Genomic DNA, 18,179 nt, shown 5'->3' on the forward strand with positions numbered 1-18,179 from the left:
ATACTATATGTTAGACAAATAAAGATGCTCTATATTTTACTATACTGAAATGTATTTGTTGAAGGCTATATTTCTTTGATGCTCCGATTTCTCTGAACAGCCTCAAGATGGCGACATTGACCATCACGAAAAGTGTCATCAAAAAGGAGGAATTTCCTCCCCCTTGTCCTCGGTGTCATCCTCCAGCTTCTTCCAGGGATGCATCGGCGTGGGCTGCACCTGCTTTAAGCTCCACCGTCATTTTATGACAAGCCCTGCTTTAACACTAGCTAACACTGATAGCTCAAAGGAGCCATTTTCGTTCGTGAAAGAAACGACCTCGATGAAGTGTGCTTGAATGCAACGTCAGAGGATTCATCTCGGGTTCCAGCAGTGAGACAGCATCTTTCTCGGTGAGACATCATTAGCATTACGAGGTAGCTAAGGTATAATTAAAGACAGTCATGTTACGTGTATTTTTGGTTTTTTTGCGTTACTACAATCATAATGTTTAAGCTTTTGTCAGAAAAATGTTCTTTGGAATTGCCTTAGAGTCCAAACGCCGTCACATTGGAATAATTAGCTAGCTGTGATTGCATTATCCTGTCAAAATTCTTTAATTCTGTCCTGTGTTAATTCTATATTTCATTTGATGTGTGTAGCTGCATCTTCTTGAGATTTTCCTTTATTCCTAACTTTTTAAAAATGAGAAAAACAACCATATTTTTTCGCACCAATGCTAGTGTCTACAGTTTTCCTTTAATTATGATAGCTACACATTAGCACAGAAAATTAGACCTTAACATGTTTTACAACAGTTTTTAAATGTATATTACAACATTATTTTGCACTTTCTAATATAATCATCTTGAATAAAGACATGTAACCCATTTTTACCCTAACTACAGTCTATATCAGGGGTCTGCAACCTGAGCAGATCTTTTTATCCCTTCATTGCAGCTGTTTGACGTTAAAGGAAAATGGAAATAATTTGAATTTATTTTAAATGAGTTAGTTAAATTAGACATATATTCTAACTATGCTGCCCAACAGTGTCTAGTTTTTGTCATTATGATGCCATAATTGACATACTTTTCTTGTATTTTTAATTCGACTCAATCTGCTGCAGCAAGAGGATCCTATTCAATCCTATTCCTTTAGTTTGAAAGGAACTTGTTTAGAAGTTAGAGTAGTAGAAAAATATAGCACTTTTACAATTTAATTATTGGAAATATTCGAAAGTTTTATAGTTTAGCTGCGATACATAAATACACAGTGTCTTTTTCTAAAAGGTTAAGTGGCTCTCGCTGAGTTTTTGGCTCTTTTAGTGTTACAGGTTTCAGACCCCTGGTCTATATTTACCATTAAAAGGTCTTTTTAGATTGTCTACATGCTTTTTGGGTTATAACTTTTTAAAAAACTGCTGAAATAGTGGTTTTTGGCGTACATAGAGATGGATAACACTTAGTTGGGCCTAAAGGACAAGCCAATAACCCTTTTGGCTTTTTAATGCAGGGCATATTGTGACAGTGGGCTCACTATCAAAGTTTTCCAGCACAACATGTCAGACAAAAGTGACCTAAAGGCTGAGCTGGAGCGCAAGAAACAACGCCTGGCCCAGATTAGGGAGGAAAAAAAGAGAAAGGAGGAGGAGAGGAAGAAGAAAGAGGTAAGGAAAAAAGTGAGTCTCACCCCAACAGTCGAGTGTGTCTCTGCAATGTTTGAACTTTGTGTGAATAACTTGTTGCATTCTAGCTGTGACACCGATAAGGCTGAGTTTGTTTGGGAGTGTCAATAAGCCGCGCTAAAATTATTTTTTGGTATTTATTTTTCACAGATAGAGAGCCAGCAAAAAACAGAAGTGACCCCTGAAGATTCCGACTTGGATCGCAAGCGCAGGGAGACGGAGGCTCTGCTACAGAGTATTGGCATCTCTCCAGAACCTCCACTAGGTACCATGATGTAGTCTCATGCCAAAAAAGAAAAGAAATCACTTTCACTTTGATTAAAAATATCACAATCCTGTGGCCTTACCATACAATGCTTCCTTTCACTGGTAAATTCTGAAAAAACAGGGGCTCTCTAACAATTTTACATTACATTAGCAGCACAGCACACTTAAACAGCACGTGACCTAAAGGCTGAGCTGGAGCGCAACAGGGTTACAGTTACATTTGTTCTGTATTAGCTCAATTTATTTAAAATATAGCTGTGGCCGTGGTTCAGAAGGAGAGCGGCTGACCTCTGACTGAAGGTTTTGGTTCCTACCTTGTGTTAGGTATCCTTGGGGAAGACACGGAGCCCCCCCTTGCTCCTGGTGGTCGAGGTTTGCGTCATGTAAGCCAGCGGAGCTGCCTTTAGTGTGCAAATGTGTGTAGAAGTACAAAAGCGATATAGAGGTTTATGGCTTTTACCATATTTAAAAAAAAACAACAAGTCCAACTCCGAGTATAATTATGATTATTTTGCGCAAAAAATCCAAAAGTCTTTGATTTTCTTCTAGGATATAGTTTCTGCAGAGCGGCAATAGGTCATCAAACATTCACCTCTGAGTTGTTGGCTGGACCGTTGGTGGGGAGCTTTGCCGCCCCTCTTCCCCTCCCCGTTGCAGTGAACTTGTGGCTCGCCTTTAGTTTTTCTGTCTCCAATAAGCTCTCTTTCAAACTGCTTTTTTTCATCTGCTCCTGATTCACAGCAATTTGAATAAAGAAATATTGAGAACTGCAATTTTGAGCTTAAATTTCTTTATATACTGTATGTACTCCAGAACATGAACATGTTAAAAACACCCAAAACACAGGTTTTTCTTTTTTATCATGTGGGTCTTTAAATTAGTTAAATTATGCTTTAGTTTTACGTTTTGATATACTTTAAAATGTTACTACAAGTTTTACCTCGGCTTTTAAATGCTCTTTTCAAGTGAATATACTTTTTTTTTTATTTCTTGTCTTTTAGTCCCGACTCCTATTTCACCCTGCAAATCCGTGAGTACGCCCAGTGAGACAGGAAGCCAGGACTCAGCTGATGGAGGCGCAGCAGGAAGGTCGGTAGAATTCAAACACTTAACCACAACTTCAAGGAATTCCTGTCGCCTTGCTGGAGTTTTGATCACTTGTTTTTGGAAGCTAAAAATGTCATATTTTTGAATTTAGCCAAGAAAAAATATAGTGATTGGAAGCAAAATATTAGGGGTATTAACATACGAATCGTAGGCAAATAAGGCTCAACATAATGGAAAGAAAAACTGGCTCCTGACTGTGACTTCTATTTTTTTCTTTAATTTCTGGAAAAACAGGTTTAGGTAAGGATGGATCATTTACCACCTCAGATCATGAATGAAGTGAAATTGTCACGTATTTATATCATCAACATTTTGATGACCTCTGTCTTGCCTTTTATTAGCCGCTGTCCTGCATAAAAACTAGAAATCTAATATTTATATTGCATATGTAAATGTATTGTACGTGGGGTAGCGTGGTAATGTCATCCTTGTGGACCCATGTGGTGGGTTCTGAGGTGAATTCTAGAAGGCAAAGAGTGGTCATCAAAAGCTTCCTGCTTTTGTCTTGTGAGGTTGACGTGTGGGTGGTGCCTTCAGGGATCATTAGCCTCGATCTTCTGGTGTGGCCAGAGGTGGACTTGTGGCTGAAGAACATGACAAAGTCAACCCAGTTTGAAGCAGAAGCTTCTCTTTTTCTTTTTACCTATAGTATTTTACAAATAACAGTTTATGCCTGGATTAAAACACCCGGCCATCAAATCCACCTTGGATTACATCTTGCCATTTTGAGCTTCTCCATTTGTAGTTGTGTGTCTGTGTGTGTGTGTGTGTGTGTGTGTCCCCTCATAGGTCAGGTTACTCTAAAAACAAGTCCCAAGCACAGAGCTCAAGGTAAGCATTTTCACATCAAACCCCCTCTTTTACCTCTCCTTAGTGGAGGTGGTCTCCTGGAGGTGTTTCCTCCATTGAAACAGTCCCGATGCCCCCATCTATTTTCATCTCTGCTGTTGTCTGAAGCCCTGAAGCCTCCGGTTAACGGCAGCTTGAAAGATTTCCCCCCGCATGAGCTGGGTCACAGAGGTCATTTCAGCTGTCACAGGCTGTGGACAGTGCTGCTTAAAGTGTCACCTGTGTTACTGTCAGACAGCCCTCCTGACAGAAATGACTCGGCATTCTCACCTGTGCGCCATGTGTTTGTGTGATAAACATCCCTTTGTCTCTGACATGGCACTTGTCGACAGGTGCCATGTCAGACTTTAATTCCCCACCATGTAAAGCCCAAATACTTACTTGCTACCTAGAAAACTACATATACAGAATTTTGAGTTTTAATCATAATTCTTTTATAACAGCTTCATAAAGTAATTGGAGTGAGACTTTAAATGTATTAAAATTTTGTTTTAGTTGAATTGTAGTTGTAAAATGCAGTTATTATTCTCAGTTGAAAACATGAAAATCATTTGAGTTTTAGAGTTTTTGTAAATTACCGTTAAAGATTTTTGACCTCAAATATGTTTTGGAAACGAGCACATTAGTTTACCATATATATGTACAGTAAATAGAAATAAAAAAACTGTTTTCCTTAAGTCAGGATTCATTAGATGCACATCATAAATGTGTGAAATCTTGAAAAAACAAAATGTGTTGAGATGTAGTCAAATTGAAGTGTCCCTTAAGCAGTCTGTAAAAATGAAAGATTGAAATTTTTCTTTAGACTACAAGTGAGTGTGTTTGTGTGTCTGCATTCTTGTGATAACATGTTTTTGTGCTCAGAGGTGTTCCACCCTTTGTGTGTTTGTAACAAGTTTGTTATCATGCTTGTAAACATGCATGTCCTCTCTTGCCCCCCCTGCTGGTGACATCAGGACACTGCAGTGGGACACAGACCCCTCTGTGCTGCAGCTGCAGGCTGATTCTGAGCTCGGGTACAGCTTTCTCCTTTTGTTCCCAAACCTGCAGATCATCTGATTTGTCATTGGATGTTTAATTCAGGATATCTGACTTTAAGTAAATAGTACAAACGTTTTTTACTGCATTTGAAAATCTTGTTTTTTTCTCCTTTGAATAAGACAAACATGGTAATGAGCTGATCTTCTGTCACTTCTAGGCGCAGAATGCAGAGGTTGGGAGCTTCTAAAATCACACTGGTGGACTTCCCCCCCAAAGAGATGGTTTTTTACTGCAAGGAGACACAAACACCAGTCAACACTCACCTGTCTGAAGGTACAAGTTTACATGGTTACACTGAAGTGAATTCAGACACGTTTATGATCTACTGGGCTGTTATTGCTGCATTTGCAATGATGAGGTCGATATTATTTCATGGAGAAACTTTGATCAAATACAATATTCTTTTAGACTTTAGGCCAGAGAACGATAGTAAGCATTAAGAGTTCACTTTTAAAAAGCTGACTATGCTTTATGACACTGTTGAACTTTTATTTCCTTTATTTGTTTACATGCCTGATAGATATTTTAAGTCAAGCTGCTGCATTTATTTAATTCAGTTTTATGGTTACATTTGCACATTTTTTACTAGTTAACTATTTTTGTAGTTATTAATAATTGTACTTTTTTGTTCAAGCTACTTCACAGAAGTGTTCAATGATAAAATAAGGTAAATAAAATAAAAATAGGGAACAACCTAGATTAGTTTGTTTTTTCAAATGCATTACAAAAGTATCAGATCTGGACTCGGCAGCAGATTCTCAAAATCAAATGACTCTGAATCGGATCGGGGCCGAAAAGACATGATTTTTATTTAACTAGCGCTTTAAACAAACAAAGGGGGTCGGTTTCTTTAGTAATTGTGCTAACGTTAAATTAAAAAATGTAAGCAGAGGTACAAGAAGTAGCATTTATGCTAATTCACTGATTTTATGCACCATGTGTAGCTGGGGCTGCACGTCGGTGTAGTGGTTAGCGCTCTCGCCTCAGAGCGATAAGGCTGTGGTTTGAACCCCAGCTGGGACCTTTCTGTGTGGATCTTGCATCTCTTCCGTGCATGTGTGTGTTTTCTACTGGCACTTCCTCCCACAGTCCAAAAACGTGCCTCAAAGGTTAACCGGTTTCTCTAAACTGTTGTTCAGTTGTGTGGGACTGATGGCGACAGACTAGCAACCTGTCCAGGGTGTCCTGCCTTCGTCCAACAGTAGCCAGAATAGGCTCCAGCAACCCCATGACCCTAAAAAAGATAGTGCAGGTTAAGAAAATGGAAGGATGGGTTGTGTGTAGTTTTGCCAAACTGGAGCTGAGCTTTATTCCTGCATTAGAACCACTGGTGGTTTAGAACATGTAGATTTGAGGATTTCTTTACTGGAAGTAAATGAATACTTGGATGAAGGACAGCTGGAATTGTAATTGAGCTTTAATGCTTTGCTCCTGGCAAATGCAAACCCTTTATTCAGAATTGTCTTCTTCACATGTTAGAATGTAAGGAGGAATAATTCTCCACTTACACAGCGTCCATCCAAACGTCCAAGCACACACTCACACGATTACTTGCTTTATCTTCCCCTCCATTAGCTGCCAAGACAGCTGGCAGCCATGTGACTGTGAAAGGGGTTGTACTTCCTGCTTCGTGTCATTATAATAGATGGTCTGGTGTGGATTCCTCTGCCTCCTTCCACCACCCGCAACCACGACGCACACATACACCCGCACACACACACACGCATCTTTTCTGATCTGCCTCCAAACGACCTGCTTCAACTCCCCCATTTCCTCAAAATGCCCAGGAATAGATCATGTATTCATCAAGTGCATTGTGGGTTGTCAGACACACAAACACATATATGTGCTAGCATTTAGCTCAAATGTGATTGGTCTTGGTCACAGTTGTTCACTTGTTTGATGACCTAACAAACCAACAACCAGCTGTTGCAAAATGTACATGACAAGACTAACAATGCGCTTTCTAGAGGTCAGACGGTCTGTGCACACTCCACACGAATAAATAAATATGCACGCTGTGACTGGTTAGTGCCTGCAGCAAGGCTATACGTGGCTCCGTTTAGGTTTGTTTGTGTTTTCTGCCTCCAAGAGCATGTTCAGGAGGTTTGTGTGTGCAGGTGGGTGTGTGTGTGTGTGTGTAGGTGTGTGTGTGCAAGTGTGAGCACATCTGGAAACCAGAGCAGAACTGTGGTGGTCTAATAGGAGGTGACCTCGGCCTCAGGAGACCCTTCCTTCGCAGGCTACCACAAAGCTTGTGTGTCTGCAAAAAGAAGACAGAGTCAGATGGTTGCACCTGCCAGCATTTGAAGTTGCGTGTTTGTTCAGGCCAGTTCCTTTTGTTGATTACCGACTCCATCTTGCAAGAGTCTCATTTTCTGGTTGCAGCTACCCGCTGGTTTTGTTTTTCGCCTACCACTTGTTTGTGAACAAGCTGAGAAAGAAAAGCTGGGATCTTTTTTGTGGAAACAGTCGGCATTTCGAAAACTTCTAAGTTAAATTATATAGTGTAAAATTCTGTCTGAAATTTCCATCCAACTATCCCTCCATCCGTCCATCCATCCATCGGTCCATCCATCCGTCCATCCATCCATCGGTCCATCATCTGTCCATCCATCCATTGGTGCATCCATCCGTCCATCCATCCGCCCATCCATCAATCCATCCATCCATCCATCCATCCATTGGGGCATCCATCCGTCCATCCATCCGCCCATCCATCAATCCATCCATCCATCCATCCATCCATTGGGGCATCCATCCGTCCATCCATGGGTCCATCCATCCATCCATCGGTGCATCCATCCATCGGTGCATCCATCCATCGGTCCATCCATCGGTCCATCCGCCCATCCATCAATCATCCATCCATCCATCCATCCATCCATTGGTCCATCCATCCATCCATCCATCCATCCATCCATCCATCCATCCATCCATCGGTGCATCCATCCATCGGTGCATCCATCCATCGGTCCATCAATCGGTCCATCCGCCCATCCATCAATCATCCATCCATCCATCCATCCATCCATTGGTGCATCCATCCATCCAACCATCCATCCATCCATCCATCCATTGGTGCATCCATCCGTCCATCCATGGGTCCATCCATCCATTGGTGCATCCATCCATTGGTCCATCCACCGATCCATCCATCCATCCGTCCATCCATTGGTGCATCCATCCATCCATCAGTCCATCCATCCATCGGTCCATCCATCCGTCCATCCATCCGTCCATCCATCCGCCCACCCATCCATCAATCCATCCATCCATCCATCCATCCATCCATCCATCCATCCATCCATCCATCCATCCATCCATCCATCCATCCATCCATCCATAGGTCCATCCATCCATCCATCCATCCATCCATCGGTGCATCCATCCATCGGTGCATCCATCCATCGGTCCATCCATCCATCCATCCATCCATCCATCCATCCATCCATCTGTCCATCCATCGGTCTATCCATCCATCCATCCATCCATGGGTCCATCCATCCATCCATACATCGGTGCATCCATCCATCGGTGCATGCATCCATCGGTCCATCCATCCATCCATCCATCCATCCATCTATCCATCAGTCCATCCATCAGTCCATTAGGGTTGTGGCGATGTCCCCTAAATTGGCCGTGGACGATGTTTGCTGTCAACCACGATGATATCGTCGGAGGTGCTATTTTTAAAATTTTTGTTCTTATATAATTTCTATTCGTTATTTTACTTTTTTACTTTATTTATTTTATTTGATTGATTATTGAATTTTATTGAAGTAGTCCGCTCCCGCCGTTAACTAGACAAGTGGACCGGCGGAGCGCGGACTTACAGCTTTGTGTTTGAGGGGAAGGGGGGGGGGGGTGCTCTGTTAAATGAGTGCTATGTTTGGGAGATTTAAGACTGCGATCCGTCCCGCAGTTCTTGGGGTACCAGCTACCGAACTCAGAACCGGGTCTAAAAGTGTGTGTCTGAGCAGAGCTCGGATCGTCAGCACACACACAGCGCTTTGGGGCGTTGTAATCTTTAAAGCAGAAATGTTGCTCAGTCCTTAGAAACCGTTCAAACAATCACGTGGATTTGTGTTTCCAGTCGTGTCCCGACTAAATAAAGGCTGAGGTTATTCCCACATGTCTACGTGCAGCCAGGATTCAGATTGCAGCGCCACCCAAAGCTAATGCTGTTAGCCCATGTTAGCATACTGCTAATCCTGGCTTCTTTCCGGCTCCGTTCAGAAAAAGCACTGACCAAACGGGTTAAAATTCAAATGATGAGCGAACAGGTGTTTCATAATAACCGTAACATTATTAAAAGCACGTTTAGAAGATCGTCTCGTATATTACCGAGCTGACACGTCAATGTATATAGCCGCTCGGCACTGTTTAACATTGTTTTGTATTGAATTGTTACATTCAATAAAGTTTGAAGAAAAAAAATATCTGCTCGGCGGAACTCGCATCCTCTTCTGGTTTTTCAAACCCTACTGCACATGTGCGAATGATTTATTCCGACCGAAAGTGTGACCCATGTGATCCGTCCATCCATCCCTCCATTTATCCATCCATCCATCCATTGGTCCATCCGTCCATCCATCCATCCATCCATCCATCCATCCATCCATCCATCCATCCATCCATTATCCATTTTCAGAGCTTGCTGAATCCCTTTTAGGGTCATGGGGTTGCTGGAGCCTATCCACTTTTTGAAATGTTCTGCCCTTTTTTTTTCTTCTGCTTTTACTTGACCCAAGGAATCCAACTGTTTGTGTTTAGTCTCTTTTCTGACAAACTAAGTATCCATCAGCCACCATATGTTCTCTCTACTCTTCTTCTTTTGTTGCTTTGTGGTTTAAATAAACCAATAACTTTTGTCTTTGTGTTAAAACTTGTTAAGCTGAAACCAGAAGCAGTAATACTTTATGATAGTTGGTCCCTAATAATGTACATAATGCTGTATTTTATACTTTTGGAATTGGCTGTTTAAAAGTCAAGAGTGAATTATGTTCCAATTTTGCATTAAGGACATCTCCATCATCTTTATTTCAAAGTGTTTTAATTACTGTAAATTCCGGACTACAAAGCGCACCCGATTACAAGCCGCACCCACCCATTTTCACGTGTTTGACTGCTTTTATACATACACAAGCCGTGTCAGAGTACAAGCCGCGCATGTGTTAGGCGATATTGTCATCCTGACAGATCAAGGCCAGCATCCCAGAGTGAGTGCAATTTATTAGCACATTGTGGGTGGTGCCAGCTTTGCCTCTGGCTCACGTATTTGAGTGTATCGACATCTGTCAAACAGCATGGACCTATATTCTGTTCACAAGTTCCTCAGTTATGGTGTTTTTATTTCATTTTTTTTTACTTATTGACAATCTAGGTATCACACATAAAATTACAAACAGTAACCATATAATCAACATTACATCCCTCAGTTATAATGAGGAAATTTACATCCGCGATTCCACATTTCCCATGAGTCTTAGGGGCTAAAGGCGCGGCCAATGCCCGGCTCGCCATACTGTTGTACGTGTTTAAGAATGAGCAAGTATCAGCAGTGCATGGAGGGGTGAACGGGTAAAGCTCTCCTTCCGCTTGTGTCGCAGCAGCGTTATGGGAGTAACAGGACTGGTTAAAAAACACACCGGTAAAATACAGCAGCGGCGACTGAAAAGCGCGCGCCTCAGTGCGGCGCGTGCGTCAGAATTCAGAAGCCTCTGCACTCCGCGGACGCCTCTGCGCTCCGCTCCCGCCCCGCGCGCTCCTTGTCTCCCCTTCCTATCTACTGCGACACCTCTGGCCAGGGCGGCTTCAAGGAGGAGCACTTCGTCCCCATTGCGCCGGTGTAAGGAGCAAATAGTTTCTGTGCAGAGCAATCGGACTTAAAACTGTACGTTTTGTGTATGAGGGGCGGATGCGTTGTTACGTGTGGGAGCCATCAGACTGCCATCGGCCCCGCAGCTCAATCAGCAGGAGAAGATGTCTCCAGCTCACACGGAGGCTGTGAGTTTTTCAAAGCAAAATTCCGCTTTTAAAATGGAGTGTAAATTCACTCCATGCGCTGTTCTCTCCGTTACGCAGCAAACCGGCTTTTCCAAACCCGTTGGTGACGGTGGACTTTTTTACGCTGCTTTTAACGATTGCTTTTAACTTGAAAGCTTCATCATATTGTAGCGGCGATCACATGCAAGTTGGGTCTAATGGCCCCAAAGGATTCTGGGATGCGGCCGGGCATGCGTGTTTCATTTTGTTGAACCATGACTGAAGTGTCTAAGACCTGAAGTCAAGTCCATGCTGTTTGGCTGCTAAGAGGTGTGTTGAATATAAATGCCTTGTGCTAGAATTCAAACTATTCACTGAGTTCGAAAGTATGTACATGGCGGCCGCCAATTAAATCCATAAATTAGCCACGTCACTGAATAAGCCGCAAGGCTGTAAGCGCAGGAAAAAAGTAGCGGCTTGTAGTCCGGAAATTACGGTAAATGAAAAAACTGTTTCTAGGACATAGTTTCTGCAAAGCAGAAGATTAGAAAATTCACCTCTGAGTTGTGGGCGGGGCAACAATGATATGTGACCATTTTTGTATGATAAAGATATTTTCTCAAGAACTGCCTTTTGATGTTCCTGTGGGTTCATGAAGTCATGACCTAAAAGACTTTCCTATCTGTCGTCACGCTCAGTTGTAGCTGTCATGCCCGTATCTGTGAGATGAACACGCTGATTATGGAGTGTGTACGTCGAAGCCTGAAGGCAGATTTGATCAATTTGGATTGGTTTGTGTTCTCACACAAGCAGTTGTGTTTTAATGTTTGTGACTTGTTAAATTGAGTTAATGATGAGGCTTTTCATTTCCGGGACACATTTGTTGTCCTGTGATTGTGACCTGTTGCAGTTCATCTGAGTTTTTGTTTCTCCATTGGATGCTCACTGATCTGCCTGTTCCAGGTTCCCATTGTGACAGGCAATCTGATTAGGGCCAGTCAACATTGGCTCCAGCTATTTATTGATGCTTTAGCTGGGATGAATGGATGTGCTGTTGGTAGTAAAGGGTTTGTTTGAAAAAGCAGGGAGAAAACATCTGAATCTGGTTACAGAAGAGTGCGGTCATACACAGTGTAGATAAGATGGGACAATGACACAAATAGATGACTCAGGAGTTCTGCTTCTCCGTATAGTTTATGTCGAGTAAATGCACTTTTAGATGACCTTTTATTAAAAAATTTCTCCTTATTTCTACTCTGGCACTGGTATACTTATGTAACATCCTAATTCTGTCAATTAAGCATGTTCAGCTCAGTATAGGATAATGAATGTGTGTTCAGTACAAAACATTGCAGAAAAGCAAACAGCATTTTAATTCAACCCATAAGTTAGATAATAATAACATTTTTCAAAGACAAAATTCAAATTTCCTCTGATTTTGTTTCATAATATGATCTACTAGTATAGTTGTAGAAAAAATACTGTGCTCTGAATTTTGCTTTTAGAGAAAAATTTAAGACCCACTATAGTGACGATTTAATTTTTGGTGTTCTTAGCATGTTCTTCTAGCATTTTTCTCATGATGGAGGACATATACTGTAAAAACTGGGGGATGTAAACTGAAAGGTAGTTTGCCATCTCTCGGTGGGTGGAGTGTTCTTGCCCCAGGTGGAGGAGTTTAAATATCCTGTGGTCTTGTTCACGAATGAGGGAAGACCGGAGCGTGCGATTGACAGGCGGATCAGAGCGGCGTCCGTAGTTATGCGGTCGCTGTATCGGTCCGTTGTGGTCAATTTACCGGTCGATCTTCAATCCAATACTCACCTATGGCCGTGAGCTACGGGTCATGAGGTCCCAAATACAAGCGGCTGAAATGAGTTTCCGCCGTAGGGTGGCTGGGCGCTCCCTTAGAGATAAGGGGAGAAGCTCGGTCACCCGCGGAGAGCTCAGAGTAGAACCGCTTCTCCTCCACATCAAGAGGAGCCAGTTGATGGCTAGTCCGGATGCCGACTGGACGCCTCCCTGGGGAGGTGTTCCGGGCATGTCCCACTGGGCGGAGGCCCCAGGACACGCTGGAGAGACTATGTCTGTCGGCTGGCCTGGGAACGCCTCGGGGTCCGCCAAGAGGAGCTGGAAGAAGTGACTCGGGCGAAGGAAGACTGGGCATCTCTGCTTAGACTGCTGCCCCCATGACCCAGTCCCAGATAGAGGAAGAAGAGGGATGGATGTAAACTTTTGATTTTTGCCCTTTGTAAAGTTTGTCATGATTTAAAAAGAATCAACACTGTTGTTTAACAGTAAATGGCTTATTCCAAACATTTTGTGTTATCGTTCATATTCTCTGAAAATAGCCCAGAATTAATCATTTCTTTCAGCGTATGTAAACTTATGAGCACAATTGTAGCTTATGCTGATAGTTTCATCGTTATTTTGAAATAAGGAGAGGAACATCTTTTTATATTATAGCATCTTTGAACTAAAATGTAACAGCAGCATTGAACAGAAAAAGAACTGGTCCAGTTCTATTCTTTTAGATCCACTGCTTTGACATAAACACTGTTAAGTGTTGGTTCTTTGACTCAGCTTTTTTGTTTTTCAGTTCTGCTGATAACTCTTGTTACCGGTATGTTCTATACAGTCTATAGCTGCAATATTGACTTTTGATTTAAATTAGTTTTCCTCTAAAAAGTCTGTGAAATAAATCTGTGAAACTTGGATGGCGAAAGTAAATATGAGAAACAAATAACTAAAGACTACAAAAAGCTGAGCAGAAATGAGTGGCTTCTTCGAATCAACAGAGGAGCTTAGAGGTTGTTCTAGTATGCAATGCTTGTCTGCAGTCAATTGAAATGAATGCTTCAGAGGTAAATCTTTTTGTGCAATTATGTATAATTTGATTGTACCACATTGGAAAACCCCTGTTTGGGGTGAAAAGTTCAGGAGGTTGAGAGTTGACGTTGTTTGTCCGAGCCTCTCTTTTCTGCCTCTGCAGTATTTTCTGCCTCATTAGTTTTCACTCTCAGTATGGCATCAGTGTTGCTGCTTAGGTATATTGGCTGTAGTTTTTCACATTTAGTTGACTGTTAATGGCGTTTAATGCTAAGCATCGTGTGCTGGCTCTAGTGTCAACAACTTTGAAAAGACACACTGCTTTCAGACTGGTAAACATGCTTCTGTGCACTAAAGTAAACAGACACACACCCATAGAGAGGTGCACTCTGACACACTGAAATACACAAGTCTCACATTTTCCTTATGGAAGCAATTAAAAAACAAACTTTAAATTAACTAATTGGTGACCACTGACAACATATTTGTGGATTAACTGTGTAGCCACTGGTGTTTTCCCGACATCATTTGTCAACTTGTTACTGATCCTATATTTTAAAGAGGTTGCAGTTCTTTTTGATAGATCTATATTTCTTCAATACTATATTAGCAATACTCAATAATGCTAAAGCTAACTTTCTTTGTACGGCAAAATCCTCAATTAAAAACTATGACCAAACCCAGCCAAATTGTTAGGATCTGGACTGAGCGGCCCCCTTCCCTGTGGTGTTCCAAACAGTAAGGACCCACTGAAAAGGCCCATAGACGTCTATAGAGAAATAAACAGTTATTACTCAGTCATTCTGTCTGTCAGAATAACCTTTCTTGCTCTGATACCTGTCATAACATGTTCTTGATAATCCTAATTGTTTTTTTCATATTTTTCCTTCACGTTATAAACTGACCAATCAAGTGCCTCCAACGCGGTCTTACGTCGAACGTTTGAAACGTTTTAATAACACGCTCTCCCAATCTTGCTTTCAGTTGATAGGGGTGTGGCCTTTTAACAAGCTCACTCCTGATTGGCGAGAGTGGTTGCAGTAGAAATGTTGACTCATCCCAACTTAGACCAATCACTGCTCACTGATGACATCTGGCTCCAACATGGCGGCATCAGTATTGTCAAAAAATTGACTTTGTTTGGAAGTTAGCCATTTGCTATAGGAGACCTCCCACTCACTCCGTCCAGTTCTCATATGAAATCTATGCTCTTATCTTCAGCTGCTGAAAGATGCACTTTTTAGGGTTTTTTAGTAGAATCTGCCTTAAGATCCATAAACTCAGGATTTGACAAAGTGTAATTAAAGAAGTTCATTTGACATGTTTGGGTTAGTATTCCAGTCTTATGCCCTCAGTTATTGGCAGGTGTTAAACAATTAGTTTTATGTCACTCAGTGACATTTTCTGCAATACAGGATAATCAATTCTGTTGTTTTAAGTTTGTTTTGACTAAAGACTAAAAGACTAAAAATAGCTTCTTTCCAAAAGCAATAACAATCCTCAGTTCCAAATTGCACAGATAAAATCCATATTCCTGTTTACTTCTCTGTCCACAGTGTCAACTCTCTACCTCATTACCACCTCTTGCACTTTTGACATGTTCACACACAGTTTTCATACGCAATTTTGCACAATTATTTCGGCACTCTTCATTACTCTTCATTACAGTTTACAGTTTATATTTGCACACTTGTATATACTGTTTGTTTGATTTTATTGTGTTACGATGTTTTTTTTAATTATTTTTCCCTTCCTTGCTGTTCTTGCACTGATGGCGATGCTTAAATCTCATTGTACTAAGCACAATGATAATAAAGCTAATCTAATCTAATCTAATCTAAGTTTTGGAGAAAATCTGTATTTGGTAAAGATCAACACTCATGCGCTCCTTTTTGCATCTATGAAGGTGTGAATATGTGTATAAGCACCCACATATGGAAGCACTCGTCTCATATATTGTTTCAGCCAGACGACCAGAAGAGTCCAAACAGATCGGGTTGTTGTGTGTGTGTGTGAGTGTTTGTCCAATCCAGAATCCCTACAAGAACCTGACATAAATGTATTTAGAGTTTTTTGTGTTGGATGTTTATTATAAGAACTGTTTTTATGTTGGCTTATTTTCATTCTTCTGAAAACGTTTTTGACACTAGCACTGTTGGATTTCTGCTTGACATGCACACGGACATGAGGTTCTGCTATTTCAATCTCTGTTACTGTTTTTCCTCCAAACACAACTCATCATCTTCTACTTCTCTCTTTTTTAAACCTTCTAAAGCGTAGTTTCATGTTCTATTGCTCTCACAAGCTCGAGCCTTTACACCTGTTTCACAGTACAATTGATACACAGTCCAAAGCAATTTTTGTCAAATGGTCTAGTTCTCCAAGCCCAGAAAAACACAGAATAACATTGGAAAAAAAACTTTTTCAGTGTGTGTTAGCTTTTCCAAGTCAGTCACATCTGATTGCAATTTTCTCCCACGACCACCACGCAGGGCATCTGAACCCGCTCTTCATCTCGCTCTGACTTTGTCTCCCTTCAGTAAAATTGAAGAAAAAAAAAAGAGTTCTTAAGATGAGCAAAAATACAGTTTCATGTTTCCTCCTGTTCTTTCAACCCATCCCTTTTATTCTTCTTTGGTTGGTATTTTGTTGAACTTGACTTTTTGGAATCCCTGCCCCACCCCGCCCCGTGTTGCATTTTTTGATCCACGTGTAAAATAATGCTGGGCCTTTAACATTTGCCTGGGTGGTCTCTCCTGCTCTCCAAGATCCTTTCAACCCTCCAGAGGTTTCCATTTGAAAGGTGGTAGTTTGTTCCAACAACCCGCCCCTGCACCACTTAGACATTTTGTTAATTTTTTTTCATATGGCATTGCGTTAAAAGCAAAATCTGCTGACATTATATCAAATTTAAAGATTAATGGGTCTACAAAAATGTTTATTTTTGCCAATGACTAACAAATTGGGCTACCACCTTTTTCTGTAATTTGATCCAAACTAACCTAAATATTATATTTTTATACGATTATCACATTTTACAATCTAACAGTCAATTTTAGATCAAGTGTACTGGAGATGGTCTGGAGCATTCCTGTGCTTTCCTATTTCTCCAGAAGGGGGCACTCTTGACGCATGTAGTATTTAACCTCCCCCAGTCCAACAAGCAGAGGTGACAGAGGTTCGACGAGGTTTCAGTATAAAGTGAAATTGAATAATAGTAACATAATTATCACACAATTAATCTTCAACATAAGCTGCTTTTCCAGCTTTTAATTCATTGAAAAAATGGAACAAGACTGGATGGCGGTGCTGTTGTTGCTTCATAGATAAATGAGTTGCACATCTAAAAATTCAACTTTTAACCCCTTATTTAATAATAGAACTATATTGTCATCAGGTTGGTAAATACAGGCCGTAATCGCTAATGGTCCTTCAATGACACACAGTGCTTAAAAATGTAGTTACTAAAGTAACTTTTAGGTCCATCTTATTCTAATTCCCTCCCTCTTTGTTTTACATTTCTTTTTTGCCGTTTTTTTTTAGGAGTTTGGAAAGTTGAAAGTCTTTGGCTTCAATCAAGAAGCTGCGGTTGGGCTCCGATCATGCCATGGTCTGGTTGGCAGACCCTACTTTTAAGGGGCAGCCTGAGCATCATGAGAGAAAAAACCACAGAAAGAAACTCTATGAGTCCACAGCACTCAAAGTTTTCCACAGACCTATGTCTCCTTCACAGCACTCACACACACACGCACACACACGCACACACAAACTTCCAATATTTGATGTGTGTGGGGAAGTGTGGTAAAGAAATGATTTAATCTAAATCATGCTGTGGTTTTAGCTTTAGCAGTTTTACATTAGGTCCTGCTGCTAATGTGCTGTTGTGTGGGGAATATTTTTACTCCTGCTGTGACAATCATGACTTGATGAACCATGATGAAGTTTAACATTATTTTTTATTAGAACAAATGGAAAGGAGGGAGGGGACTCTGTCAAATTAGCAAACTGGGTTTGAAGTTCTAATAAAGTTGGATGTTTTATGCATTTAGAATTTTTTTCTTTTACTAATAACTAAACAAAGTTGTTGACACTAAATTAGATGAAAGTGCACAAACTGTTTGGAGTTTTAGTGGTTTCTTAACACGTCCAATAGGATTTTTTGAATAGATTATTTTAAAGAGGAACATTTCAACAAAGAAAATGAAACTACCATTGCAACCGTAAATTAGCCTGCTAGACCAGAATTATGTTTGTTGGTATTCTGCTTTAACAGATTGCATAGGCTTTTGGCCATAAATATACCTAAAAAAAAACAAAAAACTTTCACTCTCTGCGGGTGGTTTCTCATCCAAGCTATGGTCCTCTACCAGAGGACTTGTTGCTTTAGGGTCCTGTGCAGTATCTCAGCTGTTCCTAGTACTGCACGTTTCTG

At 41.1% G+C, this 18,179-nt stretch overlaps 1 protein-coding gene across 5 annotated transcripts in view; it reads left to right on the forward strand.

Annotated features, from left to right (window-relative positions):
- Nucleotides 1–130: 130 nt before the first annotated feature.
- dync1i1 (dynein cytoplasmic 1 intermediate chain 1) overlaps nucleotides 131–18,179 on the forward strand; it is a 72,388-nt gene continuing 54,339 nt past the window's right edge. Inside the window, exons 1-7 of one of the 5 annotated variants that reach the window (XM_020707107.2) lie at nucleotides 131–416; nucleotides 1,495–1,660; nucleotides 1,817–1,931; nucleotides 2,935–3,022; nucleotides 3,830–3,871; nucleotides 4,846–4,905; nucleotides 5,088–5,203. In XM_020707107.2, coding sequence (XP_020562766.1) covers nucleotides 1,541–1,660; nucleotides 1,817–1,931; nucleotides 2,935–3,022; nucleotides 3,830–3,871; nucleotides 4,846–4,905; nucleotides 5,088–5,203 — 541 coding nt within the window. In that variant the 5' untranslated portion in view covers nucleotides 131–416; nucleotides 1,495–1,540. Of the gene's footprint in view, nucleotides 417–1,494; nucleotides 1,661–1,816; nucleotides 1,932–2,934; nucleotides 3,023–3,274; nucleotides 3,281–3,829; nucleotides 3,872–4,845; nucleotides 4,906–5,087; nucleotides 5,204–18,179 lie in introns of all 5 variants that reach the window. The other 4 variants (XM_020707112.2, XM_020707106.2, XM_020707111.2 and 1 more) reach the window with 4 other exon arrangements.

Source organism: Oryzias latipes, chromosome 11 (genome assembly GCF_002234675.1).
Source record: "Oryzias latipes chromosome 11, ASM223467v1".
Classification (NCBI taxonomy): Eukaryota; Metazoa; Chordata; class Actinopteri; order Beloniformes; family Adrianichthyidae; genus Oryzias; species Oryzias latipes.